The sequence below is a fragment of the Cervus elaphus genome, chromosome 12 (assembly GCF_910594005.1).
Source record: "Cervus elaphus chromosome 12, mCerEla1.1, whole genome shotgun sequence".
Taxonomy (NCBI): Eukaryota; Metazoa; Chordata; class Mammalia; order Artiodactyla; family Cervidae; genus Cervus; species Cervus elaphus.
In genome coordinates this window covers 86,633,035-86,653,365 of record NC_057826.1, presented here as the reverse complement: position 1 = coordinate 86,653,365, position 20,331 = coordinate 86,633,035, and the positions used below count along the sequence as shown (strand labels likewise).

The 20,331-nt window shown below is 38.7% G+C and overlaps 1 protein-coding gene across 4 annotated transcripts in view; it reads left to right on the top strand.

Moving 5' to 3' along the window:
• The window catches only part of ZWILCH (zwilch kinetochore protein), a 41,727-nt gene that overhangs the window by 20,455 nt on the left and 941 nt on the right, over positions 1-20,331 (top strand). For 2 of the 4 annotated variants that reach the window (XM_043919845.1, XM_043919847.1), the window contains 10 exons: positions 1,538-1,631; positions 2,182-2,231; positions 2,839-2,944; positions 3,476-3,555; positions 5,948-6,104; positions 6,615-6,643; positions 9,597-9,733; positions 10,644-10,739; positions 15,319-15,439; positions 19,390-19,505. In XM_043919845.1, coding sequence (XP_043775780.1) covers positions 1,538-1,631; positions 2,182-2,231; positions 2,839-2,944; positions 3,476-3,555; positions 5,948-6,104; positions 6,615-6,643; positions 9,597-9,733; positions 10,644-10,739; positions 15,319-15,439; positions 19,390-19,479 — 960 coding nt within the window. In that variant the 3' untranslated portion in view covers positions 19,480-19,505. The remainder of the gene's footprint in view (positions 1-1,537; positions 1,632-2,181; positions 2,232-2,838; positions 2,945-3,475; positions 3,556-5,947; positions 6,105-6,614; positions 6,644-9,596; positions 9,734-10,643; positions 10,740-15,318; positions 15,440-19,389; positions 19,506-20,331) is intronic. The other 2 variants (XM_043919846.1, XM_043919844.1) reach the window with 1 other exon arrangement.

Genomic DNA, 20,331 nt, shown 5'->3' with positions numbered 1-20,331 from the left:
TTCACAGACTCTTCGATGTGCACGTCGCCATTGTTTCTCCAAGTTCAATCCCCTGTATTTTTATAAATAGGTAGGATTTTTTTTTTTCTTCTTTTCTATTCCTTATATATTTCTGCCTATCTATCTGTCTCTTTCTCTGGAGTATACTTTTTTTTTTACCTTTGAGGTTTCTTTCACTGTTCCCATCTTAGATAAAGCCCTTCTGGACCACTCTAATGATCTCACTGTTTCTCCAGAGGGACACACACTCTTGGCATCTTGGGCAGAATCCTGCTTTGTGTTTTAGGACCATTCTACACATTGGAAGATATGTAGCCTCCTTGCATGCAGCCAGCTTGCTTCAGCTGTGTCTGACTCTTTGCGACCCTATGCAACATAGCCCGCCAGGCTCCTCTGTCCACAGGATTCTCCGGGCAAGAATACAGGAGTGGGTTGCCATGCCATCCTCTAGGATATCTTCCCAACCCAGGAATCGAACAGGAGTCTCCTTTGTCTCCTGTTTTAGCAGGCGGGTTCTTAACCACTAGCACCACCTGTAGCATCCTTGGCCCCTACCAAACTAAATTCCCACAGTCATTGTGACACCAGAATTTATCTTCACATTTTTCCAAAGACTCCTTGGGGGTGGAGGATGATCTTACTTCTATTGAGAAACATCGTACTTCTTTTTTTCCTTAGACTCTATCCTGAGTATTTGTGATGGGGGAATTCTCAGCTGCTTGATCATGTCATTTTCCTGCCAAAAAATCAACAGTGGCTGTTGTCTTCCAAATGAAATTTAAAAATTCTTTAAGATCACTCTTCCTGTTTATCCCTGCTCCTAGTCATTTTATTTCCTGCTATTGCCTGGGTGTTTACTCCACCCTGGTAGAAACATCTCACCCTTCATCTTACCCCTGCTCTTTGCCTGGGATGGTTCCCCCACATGAGTCAAGCCAGTGTTTCCCATCATTCCTCTGGCTATTCCAGCCTATCTTGACCTCGACTTCTTGCCTTACTTCAGTTTAGATACTCTACATATAGGCATACATATTCATGTTATTTTTATGTAAACTTCCATTTAGTCTCTGTAGCACACATAATTAAGGTTCAGAATACCATCTTTAGCATCAGACTGCTGGATATATGTCCTGGCATTGTCAGTTACCAACTGTGTGACCTTAAGCAAGTTGATTAACCTCTTTTGGTCTCAATACAATGTGAACGATAGTAGTATCTGCCTCACTGGATTTTTGTGAGGATTAAGTAACATACTGCATATGAAACATTTAACATAGTTCCTGGCGTCTCATTAAACATTCAAGAAAAATAGGTATTAGGGATGCCTTGGAGGTCCAGTGGTTAGGACTCCATGCTCTTACTGCTGAGGGCCTGGGTTTGATTCTTGGTGTGGGAACTAAAATCCCTCAAGGTGGGTGGTGCAGCCAAGAAAAAAGATACTAATATTATTACTATTGATAAATACATCTTACTGATACATTTTTATTTTGCTAATAAGTTTTGAGGGGTTTTTTGTTTGTTTTTAAATCTCTCACAGGTTTTGGCTGATGGTTTGAGGACTGGTGTAACTGAATGGCCGGAGTCTCTGGAAGCAAAGTCAGCTGTTGAACTTGTGCAGGAATTTCTCAATGGTGTTTGTTTTCCTGACTCACACTTGGCTTCTGTTTATTTTTCTTAATTGGGAATTTATGCTTGCTATATTTAAATGTAAATTGTTTTTACATTTAGGCTTACATTTTACATTTTAGGCTTAGTATTTTTTTGGTAGATATATCTAAAGCTGTAGGCCTGTCATGATGAGAGGGACAGCTTTCATTCTGAAAATTGCTAATGGTAAAAATCTCAGTGATTTTAAGAATTAATAATACATATTTAATTTACATTTTATATACTGCAATCATATTTGAGATTGTGGAAGAAAAGGGATGGAACAGTAACCTTAGAGCACCTACCATGTGTTTGACATTGTGTGTCAGGGGCTTTCATTGTATCTCAGTCCATCTCGCATCCCTACCTAGTGGGTATCTATTCATCCTCCATTGGAGAGTTAAATAATTGCCAAAATACCTGGTTATTGTTCTACTCTCCTCATTTGCCATTTGAAAACAGGATTAGAATGGAAATAATTTGGAAAGAAGGAGAATAAAATCCAGAGTTTAATAAGATTTTGCTACTCTCTAGAGTTAAATAAGCTGAATGAATTTGGTGATTCTACAAAAAAAGACACCGAGGTAAGTGATTGTTATCAGAAGAGTACACTGAAAGAGCTTGTAATATTGGGTTGTACTGTTGTCTTTCACATCATACAATCTCAGATGGGTCTGCTACAGCCGCGGTAGCATTTTGAGGGTAGTTTTGTGTTGGTCTTTTTTTTTTTTGTTTGTTTGTTTTTCGTTTTTTTTGTTGTTGTTGTTGTGTTGGTCTTTGATGTCAGCACTAGTGATTACTTTCCTTAAAGACTGATGGATATATTTAAAGAGGACTAGATTACTATACCGTAGGTGGTATTATTAAATTATGCTACACCTGTTGTCATTTGACAAGTAGGAAAATGGAGACCAAGGTAATTAAATATTTTTCTAGGGGAGGAAATTCAAATGCTTGCTTTTAGGCATCAGAGTTTGAAAGCAATTTTAGGGGACCTGTTTTTCACTGTCTATTTACTTGTATCTCCTTATTAGTGGATGAAGTTGTAGAAGATGCATTCATGCCTCTTTTTATATGTGTTCATGATCCCACCTTTTCTCAGAGTAGCATTTGAAAGTTTACTGGTCTTAAACTATTGTGCTTTTTAAAAAATAAACTGAGTATATTTTTTGGCACTCATTTCTTTTCCAGATAATGAAGAATGACGCTGCTGCAGTTGATGGGTCTATTGAGTGTCTTCTTACAGTGCGAGGTGATCTCGATTTTGCTGAGCAGCTGTGGTGCAAAATGAGCAGTAGTAGGTGTCCATCAGCATCGTGAAATAAAATTTTTCCTGTTATTTTTTAGGTTTACTTAAGTCTTTTGAAAATAATAATGTGTATTGCTAGCCTTGTATGGACATCTGGTTTCTGTTTTATCAAACTCAGTTCTAATAATGCATTGGCATATTTTGCTTGAGAATTGTAATAAGACCAGGCAATTCATAGAATCTGTTCTTTTCTCCTGCCTGAAGATTTAGGTGGGTTCTATGCTGTATTTGTATTAACTAAAACATATCTTAGTGAAATTATAATTATTGGGAAAAGATATTCCATAATGTTTGACTGAATATATTATTTTATGGCAATGAGTTTAATTTCTTTCTTTAAAAATGCTCCCTTTGGAGGCGGGGGGTGGGGGTGGGGGGCATTAATTTCTCTCCCTTTTCACCATCCATAAAGTTCAGATACTTGTCTTCCCTCTTCATTTGTGTATCCTTAAAACGAATGACATGTTTGATCTGCAGAAATAACCATGAGAATAATGTTAGACTGACTTGCTTTCCGAGGTGTGATTTCTTATCAAGACTTGGTGAAGTGTTTCACGTTGATCATCCAGAGTCTACAGCACGGTGATATACAGCCATGGGTAGGTTTAGTAATGTGTATGTGCGCTCCTTTTCTCGGCAGAGCAGACTGATGAAGGGCACAAGCTCTGGAGCAGACTGCCTGAGTTTGAATTCTAGTTTTGCAACTTTCTACCTGTATAAACTTGGCCAGGGTCCTTAATTCATGTGAAGCACTTAGGACCTAGTTCATAGTTAAGTGCACAGCATTTGTAAGCTACCTCTTTTGTCATTATTGTTGCTGTGAACAGTCCTTCTCGTATAGGATGAGAGTACAGATTGGAACACTCTAAAGCAATTATGATAATGTACTGAGATCATGAATCCATCCTAAGGCCATATGCAGAACTATGTGTCAAGAATTTATGTATTGGGGGCTTTCTTGGTCTCGGAAGATCCCACATGCAGTGGAGCCACCTAAGCCTGTGAGCTGCAACTGCTGAAGCCCACGAGCCCAGAGCCTGTACTGTGCAACAAGAGAAGCCACCGCAGTGGCACCACGATGAAGAGCAGCTAGAGAGAGCCCGTGTGCACCAACGAAGACTCACCATGGCCAAAAGAAAGAAACCTTTTTAAAAGAAGATTGTATCAGGATGGTCATTACAGCCTCCTTTACAGTAGCAAAAATTGTAAATGACCTGACTATTAATGGATGCCTAAGTAAATCATGCAGACGACACCACCCTTATGGCAGAAAGTGAAGAGGAACTACAAGAGCCTCTTGATGAAAGTGAAGGAGGAGAGTGAAAAAGTTGACTTAAAGCTCAACATTCAAAAAACTAAGATCATGGCATCTGGTCCCATCACTTCATGGCAAATAGATGGGGAAACAGTGGAAACAGTGTCAGACTTTATTTTTGGGGGCTTCAAAATCACTGTAGTTGGTGATTGCAGCCATGAAATTAAAAGACGCTTACTCCTTGGAAGGAAAGTTATGACCAACCTGGATACCATATTTAAAAGCAGAGACATTACTTTGCCAACAAAGGTCCGTCTAGTCAAGGCTGTGGTTTTTCCAGTGGTCATGTATGGATGTGAGAGTTGGACTGTGAAGAAAGCTGAGTGCCGAAGAATTGATGCTTTTGAACTGTGGTGTTGGAGAAGATTCTTGAGAGTCCCTTGGACTGCAAGGAGATCCAACCAGTCCATCCTGAAGGAGATCAGTCCTGGGTGTTCATTGGAAGGACTGATGCTGAACCTGAAACTCCAATAATTTGGCCACCTCATGTGAAGAGTTCTCATCGGAAAAGACCCTAATGCTGGGAAGGATTCGGGGCAGGAGGAGAATGGGCCGACAGAGGATGAGATGGCTGGATGGCATCACTGACTCGATGGACGTGGGTTTATGGGTAGACTCCGGGAGTTGGTGATGGACAGAGAGGCCTGGCGTGCTGCAATTCATGGGGTCGCAAAGAGTCGGACACGACTGAGTGACTGAACTGAACTGAATTGAAGTGAATCATGAAACAGCCACATAATGGAACATGTTAATAGTTGCTACAGATGATGTGCAGAAATGCACACACAGTGGTGTGTGGAGAAACGCTTACAATGTTCAGTAAAAAGACATTACAGACTATTGTATGAAAGATAGAAATTTTGGAGAGAAAAACCTGTGAGCAAATACACTAAAATATGCCAGTCCCTTCTGGTGGTGGGGTTACAAATGAGTTTCTCCAACTGCATTATACATTTCTGTATTTTATGGGTTTTTCCATAATGAATTTATAGTTTTATAATGAAGAAAAAATCTAAGTTAAAAGCTAGAAACAAAATGATTCTTGGTTTAGCAGGAATTATTTTAAATAATGCAACTGCCAATTCATAACAAGATAGAAACTTTTCTAGGTGTGAACAGAGATACACTCTAGAGCAGAAGCTTGCAAACCCTCCCTCTATTTGATCATTCTGTGCATTTTAGTCTTGCCCATTGAATTTTTCTTAAGAGTTTCTGTGTGAGATATGTACAAGTATATCCTACCGTGTGCAACAAGTGCAAAGTGAAAGTAGTATTAAAAAAGAAAGATGCAAAGGATTGTGTTGGAAATTAGAGTTAACAGAAGGACAGTAAATAAGAAAAATGTCAAATGTCAAATATTTTAGGTATGTTTAAATTTAATTGTTTAACATTTGGAACACATGTTAGACCTAGTAAGTTCACAGCTCTTTTTATTCTCCAAATGATTGAGTTAGTCTGTTGGCTATTATAGACAATAAGGAGGTTTTTGGAATGGCATTTTAGAAACTGATAGGTTTGTAACTTAGAGGCTTTCATTCAAATAATTTATAATGTCAGGAGATGAAATATGTAAGTTTATAATTTTTTAGTTTTTAGTTAATGCAGTTTGCTTCTCTTTCACTTACTGAACTTTTTATATTTTTAATTGTGGCTTTATAAACTTTCCCAATTTCTAGCTTCATAGTGGGAGTTGCAGTTTACTGAGTAAGCTCATTCATCAGTCTTACCATGGAGCCATGGACACAGTTTCTCTCAGTGGGACTGTTCCGGTTCAGATGCTTTTGGAAATTGGCTTGGATAAACTGAAGAAAGATTATATCTGTTTTTTCATAGGTAAGTCCCTTTCCCAACTCAAAAAATGAAAAGCAACATCATAGTTGTCAGCCATAGGTATGCTCAGATTTTATCTTTGTACTTGTCCCTAATTATTTGTAGTCCTGGCTTTGTCTCTGGTTCACTATGAGACAGGCACTTTCATTTTCTGAGCCTTATTTTTTGGTTTGATAAAGATATTAGATTAAAGATAACTACAGGTTTTATTTGTCTTTATTTCAAATGTTTTGAGATTCTTTAGTGTTAAGGTAGTAAATAAAACCCTTTTTTAAAATGACATACTGTTTTAATACTCATCACCTTGTTTTTATTAGGGGCAAACTGTGATCATTTTTAGAATAAGTATTAATTTATATTTATGGTGTAATGTACAAGAAAATTTGGCATTTTGTGAGAAACTGTTTAGCTTGAGCATTTCTTATGAACTATGAAATGTTTTTCTTAGCTTGTTTGATTTGTAGTAGATAAAACCTAAAGCTTATTGGCATCTTGTCGTTTTTTTCTTGATAGGTCAGGAACTTGCATCTTTGAATCATTTGGTGAGTTTTTATTTTCAAGTTGATTTTTCTTTTATTTGGTCATTCTGCCGTACAGTTACTAAGTGCCTGTTCTGTGCCAGCTTATGTCCTAGCAAACAGATAAATTAAGACAGGCAGTTAATTACACTGTCTAGTAAAACAAACAAACAGTAGCCCATTTAATGTCACTTCTCATTCTCTGTAAACGTATGATACTGACATAAGGTTGTATCCTGCTTAAGCCAGTGTACTTCCACAATTCTTCATTTATCTAAAATGGTTAGCGAATGCCTTTCTATGTTTGATAAGCCCTACAAAGGACTATTTGCTTTATATTCCTTTGACCCATTTCTTTATTTCTTTCTTTATTTTTGTTTATGTATTTATTTGGGTGGGCCTGGTCTTAGTTGCGGTACGTGGGATCTAGTTCACTGAGCAGGGATCGAACCCAGGCCCCCAGCATTGGAAGTGTGGGGTCTTAGCCACTGGACCACCAGAGAAGTATCTTGACCCATTTCTTTTACACATAAAGGATTACTTCCCAAAGAATTTGCTATGCTTTTTAGCATACTGATTCAAAAAATATTTCTGGGTTTCAGGGTCATGATTATGAGCTTTTGTATTTCCCTGGTATCTTGAATTAGAAAGTTAAGGAGATCAAAGAGCATCCCTCATGACATTTGACATTTGTTGGAAGATTCTTTTAGAAAATAGATCTTCAAATGACATCTGGTCTCATGAAAATACAAGATAAGATAACTCCAGCTTCATCTATTATGTAATGTAACACTCAACTGGATTCTATTGAGGTTAATTTTGATATTCCAAGTTTAAACATTTTATTAAAGATATACATTTTTAGTGGAAACTTTTTTATACATTTTTTAAGCTTAGAAAAGTAATAACTTTTTGAAAATAAAAATATATTTTATACCCTTAATCTCATCACTGAAATGTGAGTACCCTTATTTTTATGAATTCCCCTAACGTCATTTAATATGGCCTGTTTTTTCAAATATGGTTTGACTTCAGACTTTTGACACAATAGTTCTTAGACTTTGAGAATCTCCTAGAAGACTTGATAAAATGCTGATTCCTAGACCCCTGACTCAGTAGGTTGAAGGCTCTGGAATATGTGGGGTTTTTTTTGGGGGGGGGGGGGGGGCGGCTGTACCACATGGCTTGTGGCTCATTTCCTTGACCAGAAATTGAACCCTGGCCATGGCAGTGAAAGCCCAGAATCCTAACCACTAGGCCACCAGGGAACTCCCTGGAATATATATATATTTTTAAACAAGCCATCTCCATCTCCAGATGATTCTGATGCCAGTGGTTTGCAGCAATATAGTTTTCTATTGCTGCCATAACAAATTATCCCCACACACTTAGTGTCTTAAAGCAACACACACAAATGCATTACTTTATAGTTCTAAAGTTCAGAAGTCCAGTCTGGGTCTCACTAGGCTAAAATCAGGGTGTTGGCAGCCTGCGTTCCTGTCTGGAGCCTGCCTGTAGGGGAAGATCCATTTCCTGCTCATATGAGTTATTATTAATAGCAGAATTGAATTCCTTGTGATTATAGACCTGAGGCTGTACTGCCTCCAAGTATTCAGGAACTTCAGGCTTTATCACCTCTGTGCGGGGTCTTGGGGACAGGCAGAGGTAGACCGGCCTGGGTTGTAGCATGAGCAAAGAGGATCAAACGGGAAGGACAGTCTGGATCTGTTCTTTGTTTAAAAAAAAAAAAAAGACCTGTGTGGTCCACTTCCAGAGTGGTCAGGGGAACACTGGGAATGTGGGTGGCCAGCTGCAAGGAATGTCGTAATTTGTAGCCAGTGGTGAGTGGGACTGTTTTGGGTCCTCCCTTCCTGGGACCATGACTGTTTTCCTACTTGTGTTGTTTTCACATTTTGGAATAACCTGGGTCAGCATTTTAGCTGGGTCCTCTGCTCAGGTTTCACAAGGCTGAAATCAAGGTATCATCTGGAGACTTGATTAGGGAGAGATCCACTTTCAAATTCCCTTGCATTGTTGACAGAATTCATTGACTTGTGACCTTTGATGAAGGTTCCCATTTTCTTGCTAGCTGTTGGCCCAGAACCATCTCCATGTCCTCAAGGTGACTTGGGTATTCTTCCATGTGGCCCTCTCCGCAATGCGACAGTTTGTTTCTGCAAAGCCAGCAGGAGAGCATCTCTGATGCTTAGAGCTCACTGATCAGCTCACAAGTAATGACCAGGAGATCATCTCCCTTTTGATTAATTCAAAATCAATCTGTAACCTAATCATGGGAGTAACAGCCTGCCATATTTACATATCTTGGCCTCACTTGAGGAGAAGGGATTATATAAGATGTATATTCCAGGGAGTGAGAATCTTAGAATTGTAGAATTCCACTTACCAAGGATCATTTCCTTAGGATTGATTCTCAGAAATAGGTCTGAGCGTTTTATGAAGCTTGACATAACCTTGCCAACTTTCTTTTCCAAAAGGTCATACCAATTTACCAGTAATACATGTTAGTAGAAGCTTACCAGTGCACTTGCTTTATTTCTTGGTACTTCAGGTTTACTATCTATTTTCAGAGGTGAATATGCCCATCAACCTGGCAAGCTTACTGAAGTTAAGAATTATCTTGTGGGTTTGCCGTTCTTTCCATCTGGAGAGTTTGGTGGGTAGTACTAGCTACCTACTTGGACCTCCTCAGTGAAGCAGTTCTGTGATTTGCCTTTACCAGAGAATATGCATAATGGTTTGCTTAGAACATTCTCAGTGAAGACTTACTTAAGAGTTTAGTTTAAGGAATAGTATTGAGAGGAGGAAGGCTACCTAGTGGCCTCTTCTCCCTAACCCCAAGCCCGCACCTGTTAATCAAACATCCCCACTCAGGTGTAGTAGGCATAGTTAATTCTTTCCAGAGATGGCGCTTGTTCTTTAACTCTTTATATCTCATGTCCATTTTTTTTTATTCCAGGAATATTTCATTTCTCCATCAGTAGATACACAGGAACAGGTTCATCGTGTTCAAAAACTCCACCATATTCTTGAAATAGTAGTCAGTTGCATGCTTTTCATTAAACCTCAACATGAACTCCTTTTTTCTTTAACACAGTAAGTATTTCTGTTGTTTACTTCATAAAAATGTACTCTCTTCTGAAATAGTTGAAGCCAAAATAAGTGCCCTTCTTATTATCAATTGGGATAGAATCTGTGCACCTTGTCTTCATAGTAACAGAAAGGTTCTAAGTCACCGCCATGAGAAGGAAAGACTTTGGATTCAGGAGGAATTGAGCTGGACACTTGGATCTGGCACTTCCTTTCTAAGAAGTTTCCTTTCACTGCATCTTGTTTTTCATCTATAAAAACAGTGTAATATATATGAAGTACTTGACACTTAGGTACTTAATAAATACTAGTTCCTTCTCTTTTCTTCATATCCCTATAAATTTGAGTCAAGCTAATCATTGCCAACCATCTATATGGTGACTGAATCGAATCAGATTTTATGAGACCTATGTCAGTAGTGTTGCTGAAATTTTAGAGGGTCTGTCAGTTTGGCTAAAAATAGTTTGGAATAATCTTTACACATGGATACTGGATGTCTTATTTGTATTTTTTGAGGCTTCAAACTGGAAATAAGCATACCATTGAGTGGAAGAACTGGGTTTCTTTTCCCCTGTGAAAGAAAATGTACCATTGCCTTTTCCAGAATTAGAATTTGCCTTCCTTGTAAAGGGAAAAGTTTGAAATTGTTACTAGGTTATTAGGTTTTTTTGTTTGTTTTGGGGGTGTTTCTTCCCATTAAAGATAAGTAGTATGGGTGAGTTAACTCTTTGATTCCCCATACGGGGAAAGCATTGGAGGCTGTAGCTTTGTCTCTTTTTTGCCTTTCTGTCTTTGTCTTTCTGATACCTTTCTCCCCACTTACACCTTTACTTGAGCTCAACTAAAATGTATTTTATATTTATGAGCAGTATGTCCACTGTTTATTTTTTAAAAGTGAATTTTTTTTTCTCTTTAGATCCTGCATAAAATATTATGAACAAAATCCTCTTGATGAGCAGCACATTTTTCAGCTGCCAGTCAGACCAACTGCTGTTAAAGACTTATATCAAAAGTAAGCAATTAAAAGTAACCATTAAATCATACTTCACCAGCCATGATTCCAGTTTCAGTATCTGTTCCATGGCACCTCATGACCCAGGCCTGCTTCTTCTCTGAAACCAGAATCATCTGATTCCCATTCTCTGAACATAGTCTGATAGAGTCCTCCCTCTCCTTTCTCTGGGCCTTTGATCCGCTCTCTGTAGACTGTTGGTCTGCTATGTCTATGTTCATTTGTCTCTGAATTTGTAATTTCTTCACAGAATAGGGCAGAAACTTTAGCCAGAAGGGAAGTGACAGATTGGGAAGAAAGTGATCAGGTGATGACAAGCTTTAGAAAAGGTAGAGGAACCAGAGATCAAATTGCCAACATCCATTGGATCATCGAAAAAGCAAGAGAGTTCCAGAAAAACATCTACATCTGCTTTATTGACTACATCAAAGCCGTTGACTGTGTGGATCACAGCAAACTGTGGGAAATTCTGAAAGAAATGGGAATACCAGACAAGCTGACCTGCCTCTTGAGAAATATGTATGCAGGTCAAGAAGCAACAGTTAGAAGTGGACATGGAACAACAGACTGGTTCCAAATAGGAAAAGGAGTACGTCAAGGCTGTATATTGTCACCCTGCTTATTTAACTTATATGCAGGGTACATCATGAGAAATGCTGGGCTGAGATTGCTGGGAGAAATATTAATAACTTCAGATATACAAATGACACCACCCTTATGTCAGAAAGTGAAGAACTAAAGAGCCTTTTGATGAAAGTGAAAGAGGAGAGTGAAAAAGCTGGCTTAAAACTCAACATTCAGAAAACTAAGATCATGGCATCCACTCCCATCACTTCATGGCAAATAGATGGGGAAACAATGGAAATAGAGATTTTTGGGGTGGGGGTTCCAAAATCACTATAGATGGTGACTACAGCCATGAAATTAAAAGACACTTGCTCCTTGGAAGAAAAGCTATGACCAACCTAGACAGCATATTAAATAGCAGAGACATTACTTTGCCAGCAAAGGTCTGTCTAGTCAAAGCTATGGTTTTTCCAGTAGTCATTTATGGATGTGAGAGTTGGACTACAAAGAAAGCTGAGCACCGAAGAATTGATGCTTTTGAACTGTGGTGTTGGAGAAGACTCTTGAGAGTCCCTTGGACTGCAAGGAGATCCAACCAGTCCATCCTGAAGGAGATCAGTCCTGGGTGTTCATTGGAAGGACCGATGCTGAAGCTGAAACTCCAATACTTTGGCCACTTGATGTGAAGAACTGACTCATTGGAAAAGACCCTAATGCTGAGAAAGATTGAAGGCGGGAGAAGGGGATGACAGAGGATGAGATGGTTGGATGGCATCTCTGACTTAATGGACATGAGTTTGAGTAAACTCCAGGAGTTGGTGATGGACAGGGAAGCCTGGCATGCTGCAGTCCATGGGGTCACAAAGAGTCGGACACAACTGAGCGACTGAACTGAACTGATGACAAGTCAGAGGTGTGGCTGTGGGAACGAGGGAAGGACTTGGTGTTGGGGATTTCGGAGGGATGGAACTGAGGCTAAGACTGGCCATCCAGGCAGACATTGAGGTTGCCTCAAATCATGGTCTTCTTGACTCTTCTCTCAGCGTACAGCAGACCTGAAATTTCTTTCATACTAAAACCGCTCTGTTTATACCCTTCTTCTGTATAGTTCCCTCTTAGCCAAACCTCAACCCTCCCCTGAAATTGTTAATCAGAAGTTGCCAGTGGCCTTCTAATTGGCAAATCCAGACAATACTTTCCAGGAGAAGAGTGTTTTTGTCCCCTTAGGTAACTAGCTGGCCCACCAGTTTTTTCTCCTTCCGTAAGCATTTGTAATGCTCTGTGGCATTTGACACTACTGCTTTCTTGAACCATCCCCTTCGTTTGTTTTCTTGACATCACATTCTGTCTTAATTTTTTAGATTTCTTTATTTTTGGTTGCCCTGGGTCCTTGTTACTATGGTTGGACTTCCTCTGGTTGCAGTGAGCGGAGGCTACTCTTTGTTGTGATACGCAGGCTTCTCGTTGCCGTGGCCACTCTCATTGCGGAGCACAGGCTCTAGGTTGCTCAGGCTTCAGTAGCTGTGGTGTGTGGGCTTAGCTGCCCGGCAGCATCTGTGTTAATTTTAACTTTACCTCTCTCGCCCACCTCCAAGACTGAGAATGGTCCTCTTTTCAAATTCTTCCTTTGCTTTATTCATATGTGAGTATCCACCAGAACTCCACCCTCTGCCCTCTTTTCTTACTTTCTGTCTTCACTAGGTGATGGTGTTCACACCCCGATCTTCAGTTCCTCTGGGCTAATGATAAGTCATAACCTTTGTCTCCAACTTCTCCTGAGTTTCACCCCCATGTCTCTAGGTATCTGTTAGACATGAATCCTCAACTTCAATGTCCTGTAGGTAGTTCAGACTCTAAATCCCAACTCTTTACTCCCCTTCCCAACACTTTTCCTCCTCCTGTATTTCCTCTCAAGTAGCCATCATTAATCTTCATCCAATGCTGAAAATAAACCTAGTAAGTATCTTCCACTCATTGCTGTAACTTTCTCCCTCCTTGAAATGATTCCCAAGTCCTGACCTCCTTGGAAGTTCTTGAATCTGTTCCTTTCTCACCTTTGCATGTGTTGAATATTTCGCATCTGCTCATTTCATCCCTGGACTAAGTACAGTAAAATCCTTTTTCCTAGCTGTTCTGTTTGCCTCCATTAACTTCTTTCTTTGTGTCACCACCAAAGTGATCTTCCTGAAATTCAGATCCCATAATGACTTCCTTCTGTTTAAATGGCTCCCTCACCTTTCAGTTCAGTTCAGTCGCTCAGTCATGTCTGACTCTTTGCGACCCCATGAACCGCAGCACGCCCTGTCCATCCCCAACTCCCGGAATTTACCCAAACTCATGTCCATCGAGTTGGTGATGCCATCCAACCATCTCATCCTCTGTCATCCCCTTCCCCTCCTGCCCTCAATCTTTCCCAGCATCAGGGTCTTTTCAGATAAGTCAGTTCTTAGCATCAGGTGGCCAAAGTATTGGAGTTTCAGCGTCAGCATCAGTCCTTCCAATGAACACCCAGGACTGATCTCCTTTAGGATGGACTGGTTGGATCTCCTTGCAGTCCAAGGGACTCTCAAATCTTCTCCAACACCACAGTTCAAAAGCATCAATTCTTCGGTGCTCAGCTTTCTTTGTAGTCCAACTCTCACATGCATACATGACTACTGGAAGAACCATAGCCTTGGCTAGACCTTTGTTGGCAAAGTAATGTCTCTGCTTTTTAATATGCTGTCTAGGTTGGTCATAGCCTTCCTTCCAGGGAGTAAGCGTCTCCTCAGTGTGGTCTGTGCCCGTCCTCTGCCTTCCTGGCCCCTGTGCCACCACACCTCCCATGTGTCGTGTCTCTCTGAGTCAGAGACCCTGTGCTCTGGCATTCCCTCAGGTACCACACATCCTTGGCTGAGAGTGCCTCCACCCATGTCTGTTCTTCACCCTGGGTCTTTTCTATTTAACTGCTCCTTCTAATTTCATTATAAGCTCAGCTCAAAGGCCACCATCTCTGAGGATTCTTCTTCAACTCTGCAGTCCCAATCTAAGTCAGATTAGCTCTCGTCTATGGCCCCCTCTTGTATCTCATATTTCTCTATTACAACATTTTTCAAAACTGAATTCTTATTATTTATTTTTATTGAATATAGTTGATAAACCGTATTGTATTAGTTGCAGGTATATTAGCAGAATGATTCAGCTATACATATGTGTTCATTTCAGATTCTTTTTCATTATAGGTTATTACATGATACTGAATAGAGATCCCTGTGCTATATATATAGTAAACCCTTGCTGTTTACTTCTTTCATGTATAGTGGCCTGTATTTCTTCCATGTATAGTGGCCTGTATTTCTTTTATGTCTAGTATCTGTTAACTCTGTCCTCCCAGTTTACCCCTCCCACACCCCTTTCTCCTTTGGTGACCATACGTTTGTTTCTATGTCTGTGTGTTTATTTCTGTTTGGTAAATAAGTTCACTTGTATTATTATTTAGATTCCACAGTTAAGTGATATCATATGTTTGTCTTTGTCTGACTTAACTTCACTCAGTATGATAATCTCTAGGTCCATCCATAATGCTGCAGATGGCATTTCATTCTTTTTTTATGGCTGAGTAGTAGTCCGTGTGTGTGCACGTGTGCACCACATGTTCTTTATCCATCATCTGTTGATGGACAAATATTTAGGTTGCTTGGCTCTTGTAAATAGTGCGGCTCTGGACATTGGGCTGCATGTATCCTTTCAAATTAGAGTTTTTGTCTTTTCTGGGTATATGCCCGGGAGTGGAATTGCTGGATCATCTGGTAACTATTTTTAGTATTTTTAAGGAGCCTCCATGCTGTTTTCAATAATGGCTGCACCAAATTGTTATCCTTTATATTCTTGTTTCTCTCCCTCCTTTGACTGTGCTTCTTAAAGGTGGAAATTGTGACCTCTCCACCTCTTCTTCCTCAGTGTTTATAAGGACTTCGACTATACCAAGAAGGAATTAGATTGTTTTTTCTTTGATATTTTTTTCTTTCCTTAGTGAGAAGCCACAGAAATGGAGAGTGGAAATAAATAGTGGTCAAAAGAAGGTGAAAACAATTTGGCAACTGAGTGACAGCCCACCTGTAGACCATCTGAATTTTCACAGACCTGGTAAAGATGCTTTGTAGTCTATTCATGTAAATTATTCCAATAGAAAATAAACTAAGTTTACTGATAGAGATTATTATTAGAGCCCTTGTGCCTAGTTTTAAATAATTTTCTTGAACTCTAAATATAAACCTATTTATTCTGGAAAAAAAATCGTGAAAGAGTGCTTTTCTCATTTTCCCGCCTAGAGGAAATTTTATTAAAAGAGGCCAAGCAATAGGGACATAGGTGTGAAAATAGGTTATGAAATGGAAATGCCTTGAGGAAAAAAATGAAAATGCTAGCTCATACTTCACACTTGTGTGTACTGTTTAAAACAGTGATATTTCTGCCCTAATACCTTCTCTGTATCTGAAATAAGGGTTGAGATTTCTAGTATTGTATCCAAGATGGTGTGTGTCCGTGAAAGGATGTCTTTTTGTGCCTGGTATAATTAGCTGCCCCACTCACTGAGTCTTCCTCCTTCAATAAGTATCTGTACAACTGTTGTCTGTGTGCACATAGATTGTGTGAGGCTGTCATGTCTTATTTGTATAAGTCTTAAATGGCTGATTCAAATATTGCAGAGATTTCCAAAATGAAATCTGATAGTTTTACGACAGAATTCAAGAAGTATTTGAGAGGCTGGGAACACAAATAGTTCTGTTGTAGTGATTGATATGTTGCAAAATTATTTCCAGAAATTGTTTACTCTCCCCCCACCCACACCCAATATGTTTTGATTCAGATGTAATGGAAACTTCTCTTAAGTGGAATAGAAACATTTTGATTCACATGGCTGAACTGTAGAAGTCCTAAAGAAACTGAAATTTCCTAAGAACCATCAGTTAAAATTGTGCTCTCTTTTCTAAGTGTGATATAAAAGCTGGAGCCTGTAACAGATTAAAAATGAATTGTATAAAAGTAAATTTCTGCCTGGCAAAAAATGCAGACAGACATTGCAAATAACAGACAAATGATAAACTAGCAAAAGAAATCTGCAGTTCCTGTTCATAAAAGGGGTGACATTCCCCAATATATAAAGAACTTTCAAATCAGTAAGAAGAAAAATGAGCAAGTAATATGAACTGTGGCAGCCCACTCCAGTGTTATTGCTTGGAAAATCCCGTGGAGGAGCCTGGCAGGTTAATAGTCCATGGGGTCTCAAGAGTTACACTGGACTTAGCAACTAAAACCACCACCACTACCAAAAAATAAATTCAAGTCTAATCTTAAAAGGTGCTCAACCTCACATATAATAAGAGAAATGCAAATTTATATTATGTAGATACTTTCACCTGTCAGATTAGCACAGATCAACAGGCTTGGTGTCACCACGCTGGCCAGGATTTGGGGAAATCTTACACACTACTGGATGGAGTGTCAAGTTGTATGGCTTCTGTGGAGGGTGGTATCCACCAAAATAAAATTTTGGTGAATAGAATAAAAAGAATACCTTCTTTGGACCACCAGTTCCATTGAAAGGAATTTATTCCACCTAAATAACCAGACATATGTGAAAAGGCCTAGAGACCAGATTACTAATTGTGGTATTGTTTACAGTGGCAAAAATATAGATTCGGGGCATAGAAGAACCTCTGAAAAGAGACAATTAAACTTAACCCTGAGGTGTGGAATGATGGGGGCAGGGGTGGGTCCCAGCTTTGATCATTAGAATCATCTGGGGAGCCTTTAAAGCCCTAATACCCAAGTAAATCAATCGTTGGACATCAGAGGTTCTCCAGGTGATTTCATTGTGCCACAAAGGTCAAAGATCATCATTTTAAACATTTTATCTACATTTGTTGTTTCAGGTTTTTTTTTTTTTTTTTACTTAAAGGTGATTTATGATTTTACTTTATTTATGATTTTAAAAGTTTTAAATGTGCATGAATAAATGTGATGTATTTTCCAAAAATGCCATTTTAAAATTTTAAACCTCTGTTAGGAGATTAATACAAGATTAAACACCTTTTAAACAAGATTAAACACCTTTTCCAATGATGCTGAATAAATGAAGTATACAGAACCTATCTTCTAGAGTCTTTGATGCTTCAAAAAAGAATGCAAGATATTTTGGACGGTAAAGTTCAATCTATTTGCTAATGTATTGGTCCAGTGACTTCTTTTATGAAAAGAAGGAATTTTTATGAAATCATATATTTGTGTGCTTGGAGACACATTCAAACTCCATTTGACTTGAACCTTATTACTTCTTCTACCCATCATGTATTATTGATGTGTTTGTCTAGAAATTATTCAGTGACCTTTGGCCCAAAGGAAGACCCACTGTTAAAGGAGGACCTCATTTGTAAAAGTCATAGATTATTCACACAAAGCTTCAGTTATAGATATTAAAGCCCAGTAAATCATTTATTTTTGGCCAAAGATCATAGGCATTTACAAAATTAGACTTTCTGTTTCATTGGACTGAGGACTTAGGTCAAATACTAGCTTTTCAAGATACCTAATGGTATGATGCTCTTGAGTAAAACAATTGACATCAAAAGCAGGAAGACTGAAGAGAGAGAAGTGTACTTTTAGCTGCCCCGGGAAGAAAGAAGAATGACTCGGAGTTAATGGGGGAGAAAAACAGTGTCCAGGAGATGCTGCCCAACCAGTGGGTGCTCGGCATATGGTTGCTGGTAATGGTGGGAATATGGAAACCAAAATGTTGACCCGCAAGGAAGTGGACATGGTCTCGTCTAAATGTTAATTGTATCATTTATTTTTTTTTTTAATTTTTATTTATTTATTTTTTTGTCATACATTGATATGAATCAGCCATAGATTTACACGTATTCCCCATCCCGATCCCCCCTCCCACCTCCCTCTCCACCCGATTCCTCTGGGTCTTCCCAGTGCACCAGGCCCAAGCATTTGTCTCATGCATCCCACCTGGGCTGGTGATCTGTTTCACCATAGATAGTATACATGCTGTTCTTTTGAAATATCCCACCCTCACATTCTCCCACAGAGTTCAAAAGTCTGTTCTGTATTTCTGTGTCTCTTTTTCCGTTTTGCATATAGGGTTATCGTTACCTTCTTTCTAAATTCCATATATATGTGTTAGTAGTATCATTTATTTTTGAAATACAGTAGTCTTCAGGAGAAAAAAAAAATGGATATATTTCTGGCCCTAAGACTATAAATCCTAAGTAGAAAATGTTTCCTGAAATATATATTAAGATTAGAAAAAGACAGTTGTTTAGCAAAAGAGGCACAAAAATTAAAGCAGTAGGTTCCCATATTTAAAATATCTCTTTTTTTTTTTTTTTGACTACACCACACATTTTGTGGGATTTTATTCCCTGACCAAGTATCACACCTGGGCAGCCTGCAGTGGAAGCACGGAGTCCTAACCACTGGACCGCCAGGAAAATCCCCAAAATATATAATTAAAAATTTTTTAATTGAAATGTAATTGCTTTACAATGTTGTGTTAGTTTCTGCTGTACAATACGATTTTTAGGAATCTAGTTTCTCTCTTAGTTTTTTTTTTTTAATTAATTTTTATTTTTAAATTTATTTTTGGCTGTACTAGGTCTTCATTGCTTCTCAAGCTTTTTTCCTCTAATTGCAGTGAGAGGGGGCTTTTCTCTGGTTGTGGTATGTGGGTTTTTCATTGCTGTGGCTTCCGGGCTCTAGGGCACAGGCTCAGTACTTGAATCTCGGAGACTTAGTTACTCCACAGCTTGTGGCATCTTCCTGGACCAGGGGCCGAACCCATGTCTCCTGCATTGGCAGGCGGATTCTTTACCACTGAGCCACTAGGGGAAGCCCTCTTGGTTTGTTTAGTCATTGTTTTCAGTGCGTCAAGGTTAACTATTTAAAGAAATTGTCTGCTGATATTTGTCTAACAGGTTCTCTTCAGGTAGAAGACACATTATTCAGACCACCTCTTGATTATTGTAAAATTCAGCAGTAACTTAGTAGAAAAGCTGGGCAGTAATCAATTTTGATCTCTGTCTCTCTGGTTATAGATTTTTCTGAATTAACATTAAACGGTAGCCTGGAAGAAAGGATCTCCTTTACTAACATGGTTACCTGCAGCCAGGTGCATTTCAAGTGAGGTGTGCTGCTGGGGCCCTCTGTAAGGTAGTGTGTTCATTCTTTATTCTCTGAAAATACTTTATAATGTCCTAAATACAGTATGTTTTTTCTTTTTTTCTTTCTATGACATAAATGCTGATTTAATACATTTGAAATATGAATTATTAGTAATCACATAAAAGGCTTACCAGGTGTTAGCTATGCAAGTCTTTAATTTCCTTTCTCCCTTCTGTAGTTGAAAGAAGCTGTCAGAGTCAACTGACAGTTTAATCCTAACACCGGAAAAATGAAAAAAACAATTTTTTGAGTGATAATGTCTTTGTATCTGAAATCTGTATATATAGTAGAGAATTTGGTTTCAAAGCCATTGATGGAACAGAAAAACCCTAAACAGCCACGTTGATTTGACATTGAAAGCAAAGTTTTGTGAAAAATGGTTGTAACTCATCCCAAATGTAGGACTAAGCCCCAGATGTAAGCATCTTTTTAAAAGGTTTAACTTGAGGTAGTATTAACCAAAAGAATGATTGGAATAACGCTTTCTATGATCTTACTGTTTTTGTGTTTCACAAATATTAAATAGAATCAGATAATGAATGAGTTTTGCTTAATGTTCTTTCTTAAGCTGTGTTTTATACCAATAAATGGATATTAATTTTAGCATAGTTAAGAATAAAATGGACTTTTAAAAAACTATCCAGCTACAGAGAAGATATGTGAATTAAGTATATAATATTTCTTTGAGCTATTTCAGTGAGTAAAGGATACTCATTTAGCACAAGAAAGTTTCTCTTAGAAAAGTATACATCCTCATTTACTTAGTCCACATCTAGTACTTTTGCATGATTGCCTGAAAGGGTTGTTATCTGAA